Source organism: Schistocerca cancellata, chromosome 7 (assembly GCF_023864275.1).
Source record: "Schistocerca cancellata isolate TAMUIC-IGC-003103 chromosome 7, iqSchCanc2.1, whole genome shotgun sequence".
NCBI lineage: Eukaryota > Metazoa > Arthropoda > Insecta > Orthoptera > Acrididae > Schistocerca > Schistocerca cancellata.
The window spans coordinates 184,871,251-184,892,069 of NC_064632.1; the positions used below are offsets into that span (position 1 = coordinate 184,871,251).

At 43.3% G+C, this 20,819-nt stretch overlaps 1 protein-coding gene across 1 annotated transcript in view; it reads right to left on the minus strand.

Moving 5' to 3' along the window:
* Positions 1 to 20,819, minus strand: part of LOC126091960 (uncharacterized) — a 387,115-nt gene that overhangs the window by 134,892 nt on the left and 231,404 nt on the right. The window contains exon 6 of the mRNA XM_049907303.1: positions 15,900 to 15,963. Within this exon, the coding sequence (XP_049763260.1) occupies positions 15,900 to 15,963 (64 nt within the window). The remainder of the gene's footprint in view (positions 1 to 15,899; positions 15,964 to 20,819) is intronic.

A 20,819-nucleotide genomic window follows, 5' to 3' on the forward strand; every position in this document is an offset into this window, starting at 1 on the left:
ACAAGGGCTGCACCTTTGGTGGCCCACCAATACCATAACCTCTACAAGGACTACAGGGGGTCTGCACCCGTGGTGGCCCACTAATAACATTATCTCTACAAGAAATACTGTGGATCTGCTCTGTGATGACCAAACTACCAATATTCTTCAAAACTTCGACTTACTCTGCTGTGGGTTTGCTGTGTTATGGCCCATTACCTGTCTGGATGTCAAGAGTCAGCACTGTCTTTCCATTGTAAGGACAACACCTTCAAGACTGCATGGAAATCCACTACTTTCGTCTGCATTTTCTTTTACTGCTCAGACTTAGTGAATAAAACTGTGATTACTACTGTGATGGATGATCAGGACTGTCTTTATGGACTGTGAGGACAATTTTCGTTTTTCACCAACAGTGTATCAATAAGTGTGTGCATTTGATATATTTTTTATTGTTAATATGAAAAATTTATCATATCAGTATTGGCCACTGCCCAAAACAATTTTTAAATTTTTTTGTGGGGAGCATGGGCCTATGTAAGTAGGCTGTTTAGGTTTTTATGTTGGTGACGCCACGTAGCGCTCTGTATTAAAATCGCTGACTGCGCTGTGCGCAGTCTGTGGCTGGTTGGACTCATTGTTGGAAGTTTTTCGCTAGTGTAGTGTTGGGCAGTTGGATGTGAACAGCCCGTAGCGTTGGGCAGTTGGAGGTGAGCCGCCAGCAGTGGTGGATGTGGGGAGAGAGATGCCAGAGTTCTGAGATCTTAATATGAGCGGACAGTCTGGACGTGTGTCCGTCGGAAAAAGGAAATACACTCCTGGAAATGGAAAAAAGAACACATCGACACCGGTGTGTCAGACCCACCATACTTGCTCCGGACACTGCGAGAGGGCTGTACAAGCAATGATCACACGCACGGCACAGCGGACACACCAGGAACCGCGGTGTTGGCCGTCGAATGGCGCTAGCTGCGCAGCATTTGTGCACCGCCGCCGTCAGTGTCAGCCAGTTTGGCGTGGCATACGGAACTCCATCGCAGTCTTTAACACTGGTAGCATGCCGCGACAGCGTGGACGTGAACCGTATGTGCAGTTGACGGACTTTGAGCGAGGGCGTATAGTGGGCATGCGGGAGGCCGGGTGGACGTACCGCCGAATTGCTCAACACGTGGGGCGTGAGGTCTCCACAGTACATCGATGTTGTCGCCAGTGGTCGGCGGAAGGTGCACGTGCTCGTCGACCTGGGACCGGACCGCAGCGACGCACGGATGCACGCCAAGACCGTAGGATCCTACGCAGTGCCGTAGGGGACCGCACCGCCACTTCCCAGCAAATTAGGGACACTGTTGCTCCTGGGGTATCGGCGAGGACCATTCGCAACCGTCTCCATGAAGCTGGGCTACGGTCCCGCACACCGTTAGGCCGTCTTCCGCTCACGCCCCAACATCGTGCAGCCCGCCTCCAGTGGTGTTGCGACAGGCGTGAATGGAGGGTCGAATGGAGACGTGTCGTCTTCAGCGATGAGAGTCGCTTCTGCCTTGGTGCCAATGATGGTCGTATGCGTGTTTGGCGCCGTGCAGGTGAGCGCCACAATCAGGACTGCATACGACCGAGGCACACAGGGCCAACACCCGGCATCATGGTGTGGGGAGCGATCTCCTACACTGGCCGTACACCACTGGTGATCGTCGAGGGGACACTGAATAGTGCACGGTACATCCAAACATCGATTAGTAGGCACTGGATCCAGCGCGCCTATGACGAGAGAGGCCAGAGACACACCCACAAGCAACTCGCTGCCAGGACCCTCTCGACAACAAGTATTTAGGCCGCCGCTGCTGACCAGAGGGCCTCACTGACTCACTCTTACAGTGTGGCGTCTGCAGTGTAGCTCAGTTCCATCATCGGCTTCAACAATACATAGAGACCATATTAGTGCTTATAGTGGGACTAGTACTTTACATTGGTCTGCAAGGACTATTACTGATGAGCTTTCGCACAGAAGATGGATTCTATTTCAGTTAAGTAAATGTTCGTGTAAATAAAGAACCATATTAATCCACATGTGTATTTGTGTTGTAGGAAGAGGATACCGGGCACGCAGAAGAACATCCTCTCCCTTGCTCTCCCTCTGACGTGACACAAGCTTGGTAACGTTGAACAATGTTTTGCCGAACCCTTTCAAAGATTTGTGGCATTGCTGTGATGTGATTGGCTGCATGTTGAATGCGATCCATTAATTCCTCTTCGTTTCTAGGTGATTCGCGTCCAGGTGGGTGAACTAGAACCTTGAAGAATCCTCACAGGAAGGTCCGATGGCATGAGCTCTGGTGATCACAGGGGGCCATCTCCTACGAGCACCTCTGCCAATTACCCGGCCGTCGAAGAGTTCATTTAAATATCCGCCCACAGCAAGACTTATGTGAGGGCTCTCCATCATGCTGCAACCACATGGGTAGCCATATGTCCAGGGAAACATTTTCCAGCAGGTTTGGTAGAGTTTCTTGCAAAAAGTGAAGGTAATTTGCCCCGGTAAGTCGAGGAAGTAGACGGAGTGGCCCAGTCACATGGTCACCCACAATGCCTTCCCGTATGTTGGGCGAAAATCGTTCCTGGTATCCGTGGACCTACGTGACGTGAGGATTTCGCCTTGCCCAGTAATGAATGTTTCGAGTGTTGTGAAGGACATCCCGATGGAAGGTGCAGTCGTCGGTAAACACAATAGCGGGGAAGTCGGGACCTCGTGCAACACGTCGCAGAAACCACCAGCAAAACGCTAGCCTGTGTTCATAGTTCGTCACAGGATTTAGGTATTGGACAGGGTGGAAACTAAATGGATGCTGGCCATCATAGCTCAAAACCTCCCAGACTAACCGATGAGTGACCCCCATGCCGTGTCCAAGTGCTCGAGTACTTGTAGTAGGTGCTTCCTCGAAGCACTCGAGAACAGTCTCTTCTAATGTAGCATCCCGGCGCGTTCGAGGTCTTCCAGCATCACCACGATATTCCGCTAACGAGCCTGTTTCGCCAAGTCGCCGGTGAATTGCTGTAGACGTTTGCCGGTGTGCGTGGCGTCTTGCTGGGTACCGTTCCTCATACAACCGTCGAGCTTCATGCACATTTTCGTCGGCTAGTCCATAAACAAAAACCATATCTCGTTGTTCTTCAAACGAATACTTTGGCGCCATGCTTACTTATAACTAAATTGCAGGTGACGTGTGTGTGCTCTGAAGCGAAGCTTACGTGTGAATGCCTCTGACGTGGACTGGAGACAAACTGCAAGACCTATTGGACACGTGTGCGTATCACGTTGGGGCAGCGACGGGGCGAGGGACGTTTGTATGTGTGAACCCACAACCACAGCGCTGCCCATCAAACGACGAACGGCAACAGGGCAATCCCACGGCTAATCGGAGCGCGTGGCGTTAAGCTTCAGTAGTTTAAAAATTGTACGTTGTCGACCTACACAACATTAGTAATTTTAGTTCCTACTGGGATCAGCTGTCCAGGTTTAAAATTTCGTGACACTATTTTTCTCCACCCTGTATACCTGTTCAACAGTGATGGTTGAAGAGTTCACTGAAACAAGTAGATATCTACTAATACCAGTATTGCTGCCTCCTGTTTTGATCACAAGCAAGGTAGATTGTTCCTACACGTCGGTTAGGAGCCTGAAGATGGCGTAATAAAACGCTGAAACTGGTTGCCAAATAAAATAAGGTTGAAAATTGACAGCTGAAAGGTATTGAATATGACATCCTCAGTCCGCATAGTTTTGATGTGCGGGTATAGTGCATGCAGAATATCGTGGCGGGTACATGTGCTGACGGCAGGGCATGCATTGGCAGAGGAGTAGTGGTGGGGGCTACAGGCAGGCGCCATAGGGCAAGTGCCATTATAAACTGAAGCCTACACTCACTTTTTTTTTTTAATATTAAGCGGGGCCCCTTCACGGCCACACTTGCGTGGTGACCATTCAGAAAGATCTGTCTCCTCTTCTTTGATTAGTATTTAAAAAGAATTCCGCCCAATGTGTACCGATTTATTTTCGCCTGGTTTGTTACAGAGAAGTGTCAAGAGGGGGAATTTTGAGTAAAACCTACACATTTCTCTTGCTGCCATGTTAAAATTTGCTTCTTTTGGCGAAACTCAGCGGAGTTTATACAGCTTCACCTCACTAACATGTTGTGCAGACTGAATTGTGAGACAATTCCGAAACAGTTGTTTATTAAGTTTATTAAGCGAGGAATTGAGGAAAAGTAAGGTCAGCATCTTGTGAAAAAGCACATCCTTGGTAAAAAATAAACGTGTAATGACTTCACTTATGTTGTTCCAAAACCCATAGCATTTCTCATTTCACCAGCTATCGATGGCCCTTAAAAATTACACTCTTTCATTGTAAAAGCCTGTAGCTAGTGGAATAACACAGTAGATGATGAAGTTTTGCGTAATAGCGGTACGGCAATATTTATTTTCCAAAATCTCACTTCGATATGTCAAACCGCTTATGAAATATGAGGAATCTTGTGGATATTTCACTTTGGCTTCATCGCTGGCGTGGTGTGATGGTAAATGAGTGTGCTACGTCAGATCAGTTTTCAGGAGATTGGTGGCAGATGGAGAGTTCCACTCAAGCCTAAAGAAAAACTGAATATGTTAGCTAAATTTCATACACTGCGACGTATTATGTAATACACACCAAACGCAAAATCATAGGGACCCCTATTTTCCATTGCAAACTTTTTCGGATTTCGCGCAGTGTCCTACTTCCACGTAAATATCACAATAACTATGACCATTAACGAACTGATGGGCACATAACAATTATCCTGACATATAAAGCTACAAGTAAATCAAAAATGAATTTTTTTTGCCGAATAGTTTCTATAAAATCGTTTGAGAAAGATTGCAGGGCGTACGCGTCGATTCTGTCACCGCCGACTGGCCGAAAGGTAGCAAACGATTGTCGGCCTCCTCTTCTGAACAAACGAATGAACTCACACAGCGCTTTGGACGAAAAAATTGGTCATGCGCATCTTGCACCGTATCCTGTGTAATCTACACTGAAGCGCCAAAGAAACTGGTATACACAAGCGTATTCAAATACAGAAATATGTAAACATGCAGAATACGGTGCTGCGATCAGCAACGCCTATATAAGACAACAAGTGTCTGGTCCAGTTGTTAGATCGCTTACTGCTGCTATAATGGCATGTTATCAAGATTTAAGTGAGTTTGAACGTGGTGTTATAGTCATCGCACGAGCGAAATGACGACCATTTCACGACTGTACCGTGAATGTCAGGAATCCGTTAAAATATCAAATCTCCGACATCGCTGTGGTCGGAAAAAAACCCTGCAAGAATGGGACCAACGATGACTGAAGAGGATCGTTCAACGTGTGACAGAAGTGCAACCCCTCCGCAAACTGCTGCAGGTTTCAATGCTACGTTTCAACAAGTGTCAGTGTGCGAACCATTCAACGAAATATCATCAATATGGCCTTTCGGAGCCAAAGGCCCACTCGTGTATCCTTGATGACTGCATGACACAAAGCTTTACGCCTCGCCTGGGCCCGTCAACATCGAGATCGGACTGTTGATGACTGGAAACATGTTGCCTGGTCGGACGAGTCTCGTTTCAAATTTTTCGAGTGAATGGAGGTGTACGGATATGGAGACAACCTCATGAATCCATGGACCTTCCATGTCAGCAAGGGTCTGTTCAAGCTGGTGAAGGCTCTGTAATGGTGTGCATCCTGTCTAATCATCTGCATCCATTCATGTCCATTGGGAAATTCCAGCAGCACAATGCGACACCCCACACGTCCAGAATTGCTACAGAGTGGCACCTGGAACACTCTTCTGAGTTTAAACACTTCCGCTGGTCACCAAACTCCCCAGACATGAACATTATTGAGCATATTTGGGATGTCTTGCAATGTGCTGTTCAGATGAGATCTCCAACCCCTCTTACTCTTAAGGATTTATGGACAGTCCTGCAAGATTAATGGTGTCCATTCCCTCCAGCAAGGTATTAGTCGAGTCCACGAGATGTCGTGTTGCGGCACTTCTGCGTGTTCGCGGGGGCCCTACACGATATCAGGCAGTTGTACCAGTTTCTTTGGCTCTTCAGTGTATCTCTCTGATGTTAAAGAAGAATGATTTTACTTTTGTCATGGAAGCGAAAATCTACGAACATATTTTATTGTAGAGGTCAATCCATGTCTATTCACAATATAATGTATTAAACGTAATTGTGTTTTCGGTCATTTCGTCTCCCTACATACGAAATAATTAAGAAAATAATAATACAAGAATCTGGTAGAGAGATACTTTCGGCCACCTGCTTTCCGCTTGTCGTAACCGCGCACAGGCAGTGTTTATGTCAACTTGGAAACATTAATTATCTACGGGCTTCACCCCACAAGATAAGCGTAGCAAACAGTTTCAATCATTTTTGCTTAATGTTTGAAAGTCAGACGGATTACAATCTAAATTTAAGTGGGAAAAAATTAAAAAGATCTAGCTTGTATCACTAATATCTTTGCTCAGTAACAGTGAGATAACAAGTTTCATTAAAAAAGTGAAATTAACACCTATTGAAATACTTAAAAGCTTTTCACCGTTAAAATCAGGCGAGAACAGGATACTATCATGATCGTTGCCACAATATAGCTACACAGGTAGCTGTAACGTTTCCCTCCGTATCATTGTTTTGTACCGGGCAATCTTTACACGATTTTTTTAACAAGCTACAGGTATGGTATATGCTGGGAGCGTATTTCTATTGGGAAGCGAACGTCCGCAAAGAACTGATTTAATGTCTTTTTTGCCTACGGGAAGCACATTGGATTGCTACAAGCATAGAAAACCAGCCGTTCATACGAACCTGCGAATACGCATACGGAAAATTATCGACACACTTAAAGGAGAAAGGGACGAGATACCTTCCGCCTCTGCATCTGCTAACATCTGCTTTTACTTCAGCTCCACAATGTTCTTGTAAGAGCGAAATCGAGACCACAATTGTCTCAGCAGGAGACCACAAACTGACATTAAAATAGGCTTTTATTGCAAGCATCCCTTCGTCTGGTTAACTGCAAACGTCATCTTATCTCTAGTTTGACAATGTGAGTCGGCAGCTCTTCGACATTTCTCAAACACCAAGAGAGGTCACTCGCCAGGCATCAAGAAATTTTGGTCTCCTGGCACACAATGTATGCCCTAGGACAGGGGTCGGCAACCTTTTGAGTCGGAAGAGTCAGAAATTACAATTTATAAAATTTCAAAGTTTTTAAAGAACCATAAAAATTTTTCTTGCCAACAATAAATAGTAATTGCATAAACAAAGTTTTTTGACGAAAGAAACTGATCTATACGTTCATAAGAAATATATATATTTATTCATATACTATAAGTAGTGTTTTTTCACAAAAAATTAGATTATATATATATATATATATATATATATATATATATATATATATATATATGGTATTATTACATAATCAGTTATTATTCAAGTGAAATATTAAAACAGTTAAACATTCACTTGCAACACTAACTTGTACTTCAATAACAAAAAATTGAGCAAACAAATTCAATAGGAGCAATGGCTTTGCTTGGTTTTAGAAAGTTTGGATAAATTTGGCTCATAACTTGTTGTTTTAAGTTTCAAACACGACTCTAATTATAATCATGGAAAAGAACGCTTGCTCGCACGAATATGTCGATCCGAAGATAGTCAGCACTCCAAATGCCAACTTCTTCACCTCACTGTAGTAATCTGGAAGACTATTCCATGCGTCGAATATAAGAAATAGAAGTACCTCAACTCGCAGCATTTCTTTTAAATCTGTCCGTCCACGTACATACATTTCTGGAGTCCCAACTCTTCCAATTTTCTTTTCAACTATGTGAATTTACATCTCCACAAAGCTTTACTTTTTAAATCGATCAATTGCATTTCTAGAGATCCACTATCAACTGCAAATGGCTCAATGTGGATTTCGTTACTATTTGTGTTGAGAAGATTTACTAGGAATGCTAGAGTGGATTTGTTGGCTTTGAATTGCTGAAATCTGTCAGCGAATTCATCTTTCATTTTTTTAATAACTGTGCTGACGTAACTCGAGTCAACAGTTGCACTGGTTTTATAGCGATATTGCTTTAGAAATTGAAAATGAAGTAATTCTGTAAGGTGTCAGGCAAATCCAACACCTTCCATGAAAACTCTGACATGATAAGCAAATCCAGTAGTATGTCACATAGCTCCGAATAAATCGTGACATTAAATTAACCAAAGTAATACGAGTAACGAGTGAGCAAATGGAATACCACAGACTAATACAAGAATGCCTAAATGCATGTCATACCTTGCCACCGTGAGACAGACGCAGTTCCGAGGGGAGAAACGGGAACAGAAGTCGAGAGCAGAACCGTGTTAAGCTAGAAGGCCCTACGATAAGGGACAGACACCCACGTCGCTAGCTAACCGCTAGGACCACCCCCCAGCCCATGTTAAAAGCTAGAGCCCTCCAGAAGAACAGTATAGAGCTTACGATAACACAAAAAGGGCCACACCAGCCGCAAGTTTTAGCGTGAGACTTTCTCGTGTCTCTGTTACGTTGCAGACGTTAAAAACATTGCCCCACCACGAAAAATATAACGTTTCTCATTGGATAGACAGAATTTTTGTAGGCGGAGCTTAAGGTTAACATTGAGACCCTGATTGGTCAGATGAAAACACAGTCGGATTGTTTTTTTTAAACCAACTTCGGTAAATTGTAGTAAGGAGAAGTTAGGAAAGAGTTGCTTCCGAGACGGCGAAGGTGGAGCTGTGCCGACCGCCCCTCCCTGACGCTGACTAACCACCGACAAGGTAATGAACGCACGCGATGCCGCATAAGCGCGCATAAAGCTTCACTCAGAATTGTAGAAGTCTCATCTGTTACACCCCCTTTTTACGTAATACTAGTGTCGATCGTCAATTGAAGCTCATGGTATTCACATTTGCTACGTAAGTTAAAATCTGAAACGCGATGATTTTTCTGTTATATAATTATTGAGAAGCCACATCAGACACTGTAATTTATGACAAGCTAGATAAGTAATTAAAGATAATTGAGGGTCACTGTAGACCATTTTGAGAGTTTTCTCTTTTGTGAAACTTAATTTAAATCTAGATTATAGATGTGATATGGCATAGGTCATCCTTCGATCCATTGTAGAACTTGGAAACCCATTCAGGGAATATTCGTTCACATTTTTGTTGAACGCAGTTGGTTTTTATCATCCTGTATTAAAACATTTCCTTTTATCAATAGTGCAATTTATAAACAATGTTTTGTGAGTAGAATAAAAAAAAATCAAATGGTTCAAATGGCTCTGAGCACTATGGGACTTAAGTTCTGAGGTCATCAGTCCCCTAGAACTTAGAACTACTTAAACCTAACTAACCTAAGGACATCACACCCATCCATGCCCGAGGCAGGATTCGAACCTGCGACCGTAGCGGTCACGCGGTTCCAGACTGAAGCGCCTAGAACCGCACGGCCACTACGGCCGGCAGTAGAATAAAATTTCCAATGGTAAACTTAACTGCTTTTTCGACGTTATTTTACCAGCTAACTAAAAATAGGAAAGCCTTGAACCCCTTCCACTAAATTTAGTTAGTATTAAGATTCTTTTACAGGGACTGCAGTGGAGCTGACGCTGAAATCATTAAGTATTTTGTTATATCATCGCTAGTCTCACTGAACTCTTCTGAACTCTACATGTCATATGTGGTCTGGCGTCTCCTTACCAGCAACAGGTCCCAGGTTCAAACTAGTCAATTCCCTTAAAAAAAAAAAAAAAAAAAAAAAACGCTCAGAGCGTCTTTGCGCGAAAGTGGTAGGGAGACACGACACAGAAGAAACAGACACCACGCAGAATGTTAGAATTCACCGCTCCGAATACCTTCTGCAAAAATAATTAATTTTTCTTCGAAACAAACCAATTCTTCTACCAAAACATAGGCTGCGTTTCCCTTTCCTTACAGTTTTATATTCAGCTCCTTTAATTTCGCCATCATATCCACCATAAAGTAAATTTTTTGCAGCCATTCGCTGTTCTCTAATTCAGGGTGATTAATGCCTTTTTTATTGAGGGATGTATTTACTTCATTCAAGCACAAATCAAAACGTTTTAACGCATTACCCTTGGAAAGCCATCGAACTTTTTTGTGAAGGAGGAGGACGGAATATTGAGTTTCCATTTCGTTTAAGAATTCTTTAAACTGACGATGGTAGAGTGCTTTTGACAAGATGCTGTTAACAATCTTGATTACCAAATTCATGGCCTCAACTATTTCGGTCGGAAATGTTTGCGCACAAAGCGCTTCTTGGTGTATTATGTAGTGAAACGTAAGAATTTCATGGTTTATTTTGCTCTGAAGTGTCGTTGTTGTCCCTTTATTTTTTCCTGTCCTACTCCTGGCTCCATCAGTTGCTATTGAAACGATTTTATTTGAATCGATCCTATTATCGTCGAGGCATTTCTGCACGGCACTCGCTATGTGTTCCCCTCTAGTTTGTCCTAAGAGCGGTAGCAATCCTAGAAGTAGTTCTTTCGGACCTTGGGAAGACATATACCTCACAAAAAGGTTAACTGGGACCGTGTCTTTTATATCGCAAGACTCATCGATAGCAAGCGATAAGGCAGAAGCCAGTTGAATGTGTTACATTTGAAGACATTTTACTTATTCTGTCTAGTACTGTTTTAGCGGATAGTGGCAGATCTTTAATTTTTTTCAAGATATCTGGTTTGTTTTTGAAATCAGATGCTTCAGATGAACGCATGAAGCAATCTTTGACATACTCGCCATCTGTGAATGGTTTGCCTTTTTTTTTTTTTTTTTTTTTTTTTGCAATTTCTAGTGATACCACGAAGCTTGCCAGATTAATATTACTTGTAGATTGCGTCCAGTTACTTAACATGGAACTTGATTGCTGTACTTGTTTGTGGAGCTCGTCGACAGCTTTTTTTCGTTCTTTGCCGGCTGGATATTTACTAGCAAATTGTGTATGTTTTGTAGTGAAGTGTCTCTCTAAATTTGATTTCTTATTGTGTGTGAGTTTTTCGTGGCAAATGAGACAAGTCGGAAGGCCATCTGAGTTGCATATGAAAGCGAATGACTCCTTCGAACCCCGATTGAATTCTCGATGCTCTTCTTCAGTTTTTTTTTTTTTTTTTTTTTTTGTAGAAGCCATGCTTGCTGTGAAGCTCTGATATAGAATTTTTAGAATCATTATTCAGGTATCCAAAACAGCAGACGACATGGTTTGCAATGATTTACTATGTCAAGGTTGTTGTTGTTGTGGTCTTCAGTCCTGAGACTGGTTTGATGCAACTCTCCATGCTACTCTATCCTGTGCAAGCTTCTTCATCTCCCAGTACCTACTGCAACCTACATCCTTCTGAATCTGCTTAGTGTATTCATCTCTTGGTCTTCCTCTACGATTTTTACCCTCCACTCTGCCCTCCAATACTAAATTGGTGATCCCTTGATGCCTCAGAATATGTCCTACCAACCGATCCCTTCTTCTGGTCAAGTTGTGTCACAAAATTCTCTTCTCCCAAATCCTATTCAATACTTCCTCATTAGTTATGTGATCTACCCATCTAATCTTCTGCATTCTTCTGTAGCACCACATTTCGAAAGCTTCTATCCGCTTCTTGTCCAAACTATTTATCGTCCATGTTTCACTTCCATACATGGCTACACTCCATACAAATACTTTCAGAAATGACTTCCTGACACTTAAATCTATACTCGATGTTAACAAATTTCTCTTCTTCAGAAACGCTTTCCTTGCCATTGCCAGTCTACATTTTATATCCTCTCTACTTCGACCATCATCAGTTATTTTGCTGCCCAAATAGCAAGACTCCTTTACTACTTTAAGTGTCTCATTTTTTAATCTAATTCCCTCAGCATCACCCGACTTAATTCGACTACATTCCATTATCCTCGTTTTGCTTTTGTTGATGTTCATCTTATATCCTCCTTTCGAGACCCTATCCATTCCGTTCAATTACTCTTCCAAGTCCTCTGCTGTCTCTGACAGAATTACAATGTCATCGGCGAACCTCAAAGTTTTTATTTCTTCTCCATGGATTTTAATACCTACTCCGAATTTTTCTTTTGTTTCCTTCACTGCTTGCTCAATATACAGATTGAATAACATCGGGGAGAGACTACAACCCTGTCTCACTCCCTTCCCAACCACTGCTTCCCTTTCATGTCCCTCGACTTTTATAACTGTCATCTGGTTTCTGTACAAATTGTAAATAGCCTTTCGCTCACTGTATTTTACCCCTGCCACCTTCAGAATTTGAAAGAGAGTATTCCAGTGAACATTGTCAAAAGCTTTCTCTAAGTCTACAAATGCTAGAAACGTAGGTTTGCCCTTCCTTAATCTAGCTTCTAAGATAAGTTGTAGGGTCAGTATTGCCTCACGTGTTCCAACATTTCTACGGAATCCAAACTGATCTTCCCCGAGGTCGGCTTCTACTAGTTTTTCCATTCGTCTGTAAAGAATTCGCGTTAGTATTTTGCAGCTGTGTCTTATTAATCTGATAGTTCGGTAATGTTCACATCTGTCAACACCTGCTTTCTTTGGGATTGGAATTATTATATTCTTCTTGACGTCTGAGGGTATTTCGCCTGTTTCATACATCTTGCTCACCAGATGGTAGAGTTTTGTCAGGACTGGCTCTCCCAAGGCCGTCAGTAGTTCCAGTGGAATGTTGTCTACTCTGGGGGCCTTGTTTAAGCTCAGGTCTTTCAGTGCTCTGTCAAACTCTTCACGCAGTATCGTATCTCCCATTCATCTTCATCTACCTCCTCTTCCATTTCCATAATATTGTCCTCAAGTACATCGCCCTTGTATAGACCCTCTATATACTCCTTCCACCTTTCTGCTTTCCTTTCTTTGCTTAGAACTGGGTTTCCATCTGAGCTCTTGATGTTCATACAAGGGGTTCTCTTATCTCCAAAGGTCTCTTTAATTTTCCTGTAGGCAGTATCTATCTTACCCCTAGTGAGACAAGCCTCTACTTTCTTACATTTGTCCTCTAGCCATCCCTGCTTAGCCATTTTGCACTTCCTGTCGATCTCATTTTTGAGACGTTTGTATTCCTTTTTGCCTGCTTCATTTACTGCATTTTTATATTTTCTCCTTTCATCAATTAAATTTAATATTTCTTCTGTTACCCAAGGATTTCTAGTAGCCCTCGTCTTTTCACCTACTTGATCCTCTGCTGCCTTCACTACTTCATCCCTCAAAGCTACCCATTCTTCTTCTACTGTATTTATTTCCCCAATTCCTGTCAATTGCTCCCTTATGCTCTCCCTGAAACTCTGTAAAACCTCTGTTTCTTTCAGTTTATCCAGGTCTCATCTCCTTAAATTCCCACCTTTTTGCAGTTTCTTCAGTTTTAATCTACAGGTCATAACCAATAGCTTGTGGTCAGAGTTCACATCTGCCCCTGGAAATGTCTTACAATTTAAAACCTGGTTCCTAAATCTCTTTCTTACCATTATATAATCTATCTGAAACCTGTCAGTATCTCCGGGCTTCCTCCATGTATACAGCCTTCTTTTATGATTTATGTCAAGGTATACCTAAGTAAATGCATACGAAAAGCTGGGCTTTAAAATACAATCTATCAAAAAACGTTTTTCATCGATATTTCCCAATTAAAAATACTTACCTTGATAGAATAAATAATTCTCCAATAATTGAATTATTAAAATGAATAATTCAGACAGGAAACACTGTTTGTCTCACTCTGTGGGCGCCTCCCGTGTGCGGTGATCGCCGACTGGCATGAACGGACTTGTCAGAACTCAGAACGAGCTTATCGCGGTGCGACAGTGACGAGTGTCACGGGGGAGGGGTGCGGTGAAAAGCGAGAACAATGGGCTGATTGTGAAGGATAGAAATGGTGCCTAATCTTCATTAATCGATTTAGAACTCTCAAAAAAATTGTTTTCTTATAAAATAAATAATATCTGCGTATGGAACTAAAGAGCCGCAGCTTTACATCCAAAGAGCCGCATGTGGCTCGTGAGCCGCAGGTTGCCGACCTCGGCCCTAGGACGTTCCTCGTCTGTGGGCACAAAGGTGCAGTGCAGCCAGGCGCGTGTCTTTCACAGTGGGGGGAGGGTGGGGGGCGTGGTGTGGACGAGTCAAGGGTTCTTCTACAGGTGTCCATTGTACTGTATATGGGTGAAGTGACGTCTTTCCAAGCCCAGTACATCACATGTTCTGTTTTCTGTCAAATTTATTATACTCTTAAGACAAAAAATGCACCATGAAGGGATTATGCAAATTATTCACAAATTCATACTGAGAAAGGCATCGGCGGAAAACGCAAAATTGTACAGTTTACCGACCGATGGATGAACGTGTGATGCTGCAGCGCAATTTCACCGCGCAGCTGGCAACGGTAGTAAACAAGGCACATGTCGATACCACAACATAAAGGCTTCGCGAATTTCATTCCGTGTACTCAGTTGGACAGTAACTACACCTCGCAGTTAGTGAACAAGATGTCCACATTTGAGACAAGGCGTGTAGTTGGACTCAAAGAAGCCGGTTGCAGTAATCGGCGAATCGCTCGACATTTGAATAGGAGCGATGCCACTATCCAACTATGTTGGCAGGAATACGTGATCCACGGCGGAACACAGCGTCAAGAAGATAGCGCTCGTCCTAGAGAGTGACAAAGCGTGAGGATTAAGCAATCGTCGGAGAAGCACTTAGGGCCCCAGATTCATCATTATCAGCGATCTAACGTGCAACTGATGCTTCAATAAATACAGGGACAATTTAGTAGGAGTCTTACAGAAAGGGGGTTGGGCTCATGGCGACCGTTGCGCCGACTACCGCTGACCTCTCTACATCAACAAGCCCGTTTGCTGTGGTGTTGGGCACATTCGGCTTGGACTCTGACTGACTGGAGTAGAACTGTGTTCAGTGATGAATCTCACATCGAACTGAGTCTGGATGACCAGCGAAGACGTGTCTGGAGACGCTCCAGACGGTGGTGGGATACAAAGCTGACTGTCGCCAACAGCCACGAGTGATAGTCTGGAGTGCCATTTCATTTCATAGTGGGGACTCCTTTGGTTGTCATCTGGGACACCCTTCCAGTACAGCGGTACATCAATGACCTTCTACACCCCACTTTGTTGCCCTTCATGCCAAGCCATTCTTGGCTTACATTTCAGCAAGATAATGCCCGCACGCACACAGCGACTTTCTACTGCTTGTCTTCGTGTTTTCCATACCCTACAACGACCAGATCTCTGGATCTCTTCCCAGCTGAGAACGTTTGGAGCATTGTGGGCAGGGCCATCCAACCAGATCGCGATTTTAACGATATAACGCGCCAATTGGACATAATTTGGCACGATGTCATTCAAGGGCACATCCAACAGCTCAATCAATCAATGCTAAGCTGAATAACTGCTTGCATGAGGGCTAGAGGTGGACCAATGCGATATTGACTTGATCCGTTTGTGAAGCTCTTTGTCATGGATAAATAATCCAATTTTTCTGAATTTGTAATCATTTGCTGTCTGTACACGTACATCACATCTACAGTTTTCCGTGATCTTCGTGATGCGTCTTTTTTGTCTTAAACTGTATTTTGCAGTTGAAGTGAGAGATCAGATGATGTAAAATCGACGCGGACCTCAATATGTGACTCCAACCCCTCCTCCAACCGCTTCTTTTCCATGGTTATTAATTTGAACACAGTTTTATTGCTCCATAAGAAGTAACTGTTGTTGTAGTGTAGCGCTCAAGGCGTGTTTGCTTGCATATCAGGGAAACATATATTTCATGCAATTTTCGATTTACTCACCTCTAAATTCATCAGTAATGGTGTGGATCACATTGAGGAATTTGTTGCATCTGCTTAGCGACACCTGAAAAACAACAAAAGTTGTTGAATTGATTATACTTAACATTTACTACAAAGCACTTACAAGAGGAACTAATATTAAAACAAAGAACGGTTCACTTTTAACTCTCGTGGACTATGACGTCATTAGAGACAGAGTTCAAGTTTCCCACCGGATCAGAAGGGGCGGATATTCTACCAAACCTCCACAGAGGTACCATTTCGGCCTTTGCGAGAAGCGCTTTGGTGAAATCACAGGAAACCTAAACGTGAATGGACTTACGGGGATTAGAACCCTAATCCTCTTAAATCTGGGTGCAGAGCCTTATCTAGGCGCCTTATCGCTCGATAAGAGATTGAAAACAAACAATTTTTAGATCACAGGCATTCGGTGTCACATGTAGTCAGCGTAAAGAAGCTTAGTAAAATAAGTATGAACACTTTAGTACAAACAAATCATTTAATTTTATCTGTAATGACTATTACATAAGCCATAGCTGATTTTTATACACGAAATACAAAGGGAAGAACATAAATTTTCAGTCACAAACATTTTTATTTAAAGTACTTTGACTTTCGTACCCTAAACGTACATCTGTATGCTTTGAAATGCTTGTATTTTACGAAATATAAAAAAAGATGAGGCATACAAAAGTTACATATTCGAGTCCGTGTCGTGATGCTGGGCTTGATACCGGAGTTTGTTGCTCTGTGACGAGAACATAGGAAACACTTTACCGTCGTTTGTGTTAGTTATATGGGAAGTTATGCTGGAATACGAATTTATTTACTTACTGCCGTAGTGTGGTTGGCACTGGGTTAACATCCAACTCGCAGGTTCCTATTCACTATCATTTACTACTCATTAGTATTGTTTTCTAAACGTTGAGTATCGTCAGAAACCGGCGTGCATCCAGCATGTGCTGGAGGGGGCTGAAACTCATAAGGATTCCAGGTCATCTGGAGCGCCACAAGACTATCAGTCCTTCCACATATCGTCTTCTTATTGGTTGATTTATAGTCTTCCATATTTCTTTTGGTCTCATAGTAAATAGGAGCTGGTTTCATCGCATTGTGTTCTTAACTATGACTTCTTATTTGTCTTGCGCTCTTTTAATTGCATTGTAAATATGTTGTTCATATTCTGTCCGATTTTTTTGCACATATATAATTTTTGGGTTGGATAAATAATTCCATATTTGTTTTTGTTTCATGTAAAACGACAGTTGGTTTCGTGGCGTGGTGTTCTGTGGACTCATGTATGTGCACTGCCGGAAAAAAGTTACTGAACCTTTTTAGAGGTTTGTAACTCGCTCAAGTTTTATTGTTGAAGAAGTGCATATGGAGTACATGAAACGACTACATTTAAGATCAATAGCAAAAGCGATTCTGAGGTGCCTGGTGTCGACCCATGCTGAGACACCCATATTAGGACGTGGTGTTGCATGCAGGCGCTGACTCTTGCATACAGTCGATCGTACAGACGGCGAATACTGTCCTGGGATACGTTATGCCATACCTGCTCAACCTGTTCACCTAGTCCTGTAAGAGTTGTTGGTTGACAAGTCACACGAGTCACTTCTTGTCCCATCGTATCCCACATGGGCTCGACTGGAGAAAAGTGCAGTGATCGTGCTGGCCAGGGAGGTTGCTGCACATCTTTCAGAGCATGTTGAGTCTCAATGGTAGTGTTTGGGCGAGCACTATACTGTTGGGACAACACATCTCCTTCATGCTGCAAGAAGTGCAAAAGAATGGGCGTAACAACGTTCTGCATGTAACGAGCGTTGGTTAGCGTGCCCTCCAGAAAAAGAATGGACGTAACAACGTTCTGCATGTAACGAGCGTTGCTTAGCGTGCCCTCCAGAAACACCAAAGGTGAACGAGAGTTGTAACTTATAGCACCCCAGACCATAAAGCCTGGGGTGGAGCAGTGTGTATTGGACGAATGCACTCTAGGAGACAGCGCCTACCAGGACTATGTCGTACACGTAAACGACCATCGCTTGCACTCAGGCAGAATCCGCTTTCATCGCTGAAGACCACGGCGCGCCATTCCGTCTTCCAAGTGATCCTCTGACGGCACTAGTCGAGCCGTGCACGTTGATGCTGTGGCGTGGGTGTATGGGCTACAGGTATGCATGCATGTAGACCCACTGCTAGTTACCAGTTCACAACCGTTCGTGTTGACATGTCTGGTCTCATAAGTTCTCTTATCTGCTGTGGTAGCTGGCGATCTGCCGCTGCCGCCCTTACAATACGATGATACTAGCGGGCGTCTGTGCTGCGTGGACTTCCAGACCCTCCTCTACGGGTGAGAGAATGTTTACGTGACCCCTGATACCAGCATCGTTGCACAATTCACACGGAACGTCCACCCCGTGTGGCAGTTCTCCGAACGGACCATCCCGCCACAAGGAAGGCCGCAATTTGACGCTTTCAAACTCGCTCACTTGGCTGCAGAAAGCATGAATGCGTTCAAATGGTTCAGATGGCTCTAAGCACTATGGGACTTAACATCTGAGGTCATCAGTCCCCTAGAACTTAGAACTACTTAAGCCTAACTAACCTAAGGACATCACACACATCCATGCCCGAGGCAGGATTCGAACCTGCGACCGTAGCAGCAGCGCGGTTCCGGAATGAAGCACCTAGAACCGCTCGGCCACAGCGGCCGGTCATGAATGCGTCTCCGTGGCATGGCTACCTTTTTGCTTAACACGTTTGCACCACAAAGAGCCTTCTGGCTGTGAGCATTCCGTAAGGATAAACACAGTTTGCGCTCTGGTAGCTATACAACTGCGCTATCTGTTGGCGGACGACCCTGAAACCATTATCAGTACATCTGCTATTCCCCAGGTTGCATATGCGGTCACAGGATCAAAATCGACATCGTCTTTCCAAATGTACTATTTTTTTCCGGCAGTTCAAATGGTGCAAATGGCTCTGAGCACTATGGGACTCAACATCTTAGGTCATAAGTCCCCTAGAACTTAGAACTACTTAAACCTAACTAACCTAAGGACATCACACACATCCATGCCCGAGGCAGGATTCGAACCTGCGACCGTAGCAGCAGCGCGGTTCCGGAATGAAGCACCTAGAACCGCTCGGCCACAGCGGCCGGTCATGAATGTGTCTCCGTAGCATGGCTACCTTTTTGCTTAACACGTTTGCACCACAAAGAGCCTTCTGGCTGTGAGCATTCCGTAAGGATAAACACAGTTTGCGCTCTGGTAGCTACACAACTGCGCTATCTGTCGGCGGACGACTCTGAAACCATTATCAGTACATCTGCTATTCCCCAGGTTGCATATGCGGTCACAGTATCAAAATCGACATCGTATTTCCAAATGTACTATTTTTTTCCGGCAGTTCAAATGGTGCAAATGGCTCTGAGCACTATGGGGCTCAACATCTTAGGTCATAAGTCCCCTAGAACTTAGAACTACTTAAACCTAACTAACCTAAGGACACCACACACACCCATGCCCGAGGCAGGATTCGAAACTGCGACCGCACCAGTCCCGCGGTTCCGGACTGCAGCGCCAGAACCGCTAGACCACCGCGGCCGGCTTTTTTCCGGCAGTGTACGTTCCCACTTACGAATCCATGTATGAACAGCTCGATTTAAATACGTTATATTACTCGCACTCTATTTTTGTTCGCATCCATTTTCCGTACTTTCCCGCATTTAATGGAGAATTCCATGTTATCAATTTTTGACAGAATTGGTATTCAACGTAATTACTACTTGTCACGGAATAAGTACGTAATTCTGCTTTCAATGGTGTTGCTTCTTGCCCTTAAGTACGCTGTGTAGTCTTAGCGACTAGAGCATTCCTCTTTGCAAATGCTAAAAATGCAACATTAAATACGCAGACTTGTTCACATGTTACTAACGGGTTTTACAAACAACACAGAAGTCAGTGTACTAGAACCATCCTCCCACTTCAATGAAAATTTTGCTGTTCTCCATCAAATGCGAGAAGAAATTAAGTAGAATATGTGCAATATACTCACAGTGTATTTAAACTGAGCAGTTCAAACGTGTATTCGTAAGCAGGGACAAATATACATGAGTCTTCAGAACACTATGCGATGAAATTAGCTTCAGTTTTATATGAAACAAGAACAAGCATGAAATCTTTTACTTTACCTAGTATTATGGATGCAAGCAAAAGTCAAGTAAGGCTCGAGTGGCACTGAAGAGTCCCACATCTTACGGGCCCTATACACGTACCATACTGATGTATGCTGTACCAACCTAGATAGTGTAGTGACTTACGCACTACTCCGCATATTATGTATACTGTCGTTGTCAAATTTCATTTCACGTAAAGTCATGGAGCTCTACAATACCCTTATTGGATAATCTTAGTTTTTTTTTGTATTTTTGCAACGAGCACAGATTTAGCAAAATACTACCTTGTAGAGAAAAGTCCAATGTAATGTGTAAATCTGTGTTTTTACAGTGTAAAGTATCGATACTACACACTTGTACAACTACTAACAGAAGAAGAGCACTGACTTCCTCCATGCTATCCAACATAGATTCAGAAAACGTCGCGCATTGACACAGTGTATCCTGGAAGCTAAGAAGGATCATAGCCATCATGCGGAAGCAGTTATTCTTGAATTCCTAAAAAGAGTTTGACTCAGTACCACCAAAATATTTATTAATCAAAATGCGGTCATACGGCTATCAGACGAAACTTATGACTGGACTGAGCATTTATTGGTATGCAGAACGCAGCATGTTATCTTCGAAGAAGAGTTACGGACAGAGGTAGATGCAGCTTCATACATGACATGCGTTGAGACCGTTGCTGTTCATGCTGTGTATGGAAAACATGGCACACAATATTAATACCACTCTCA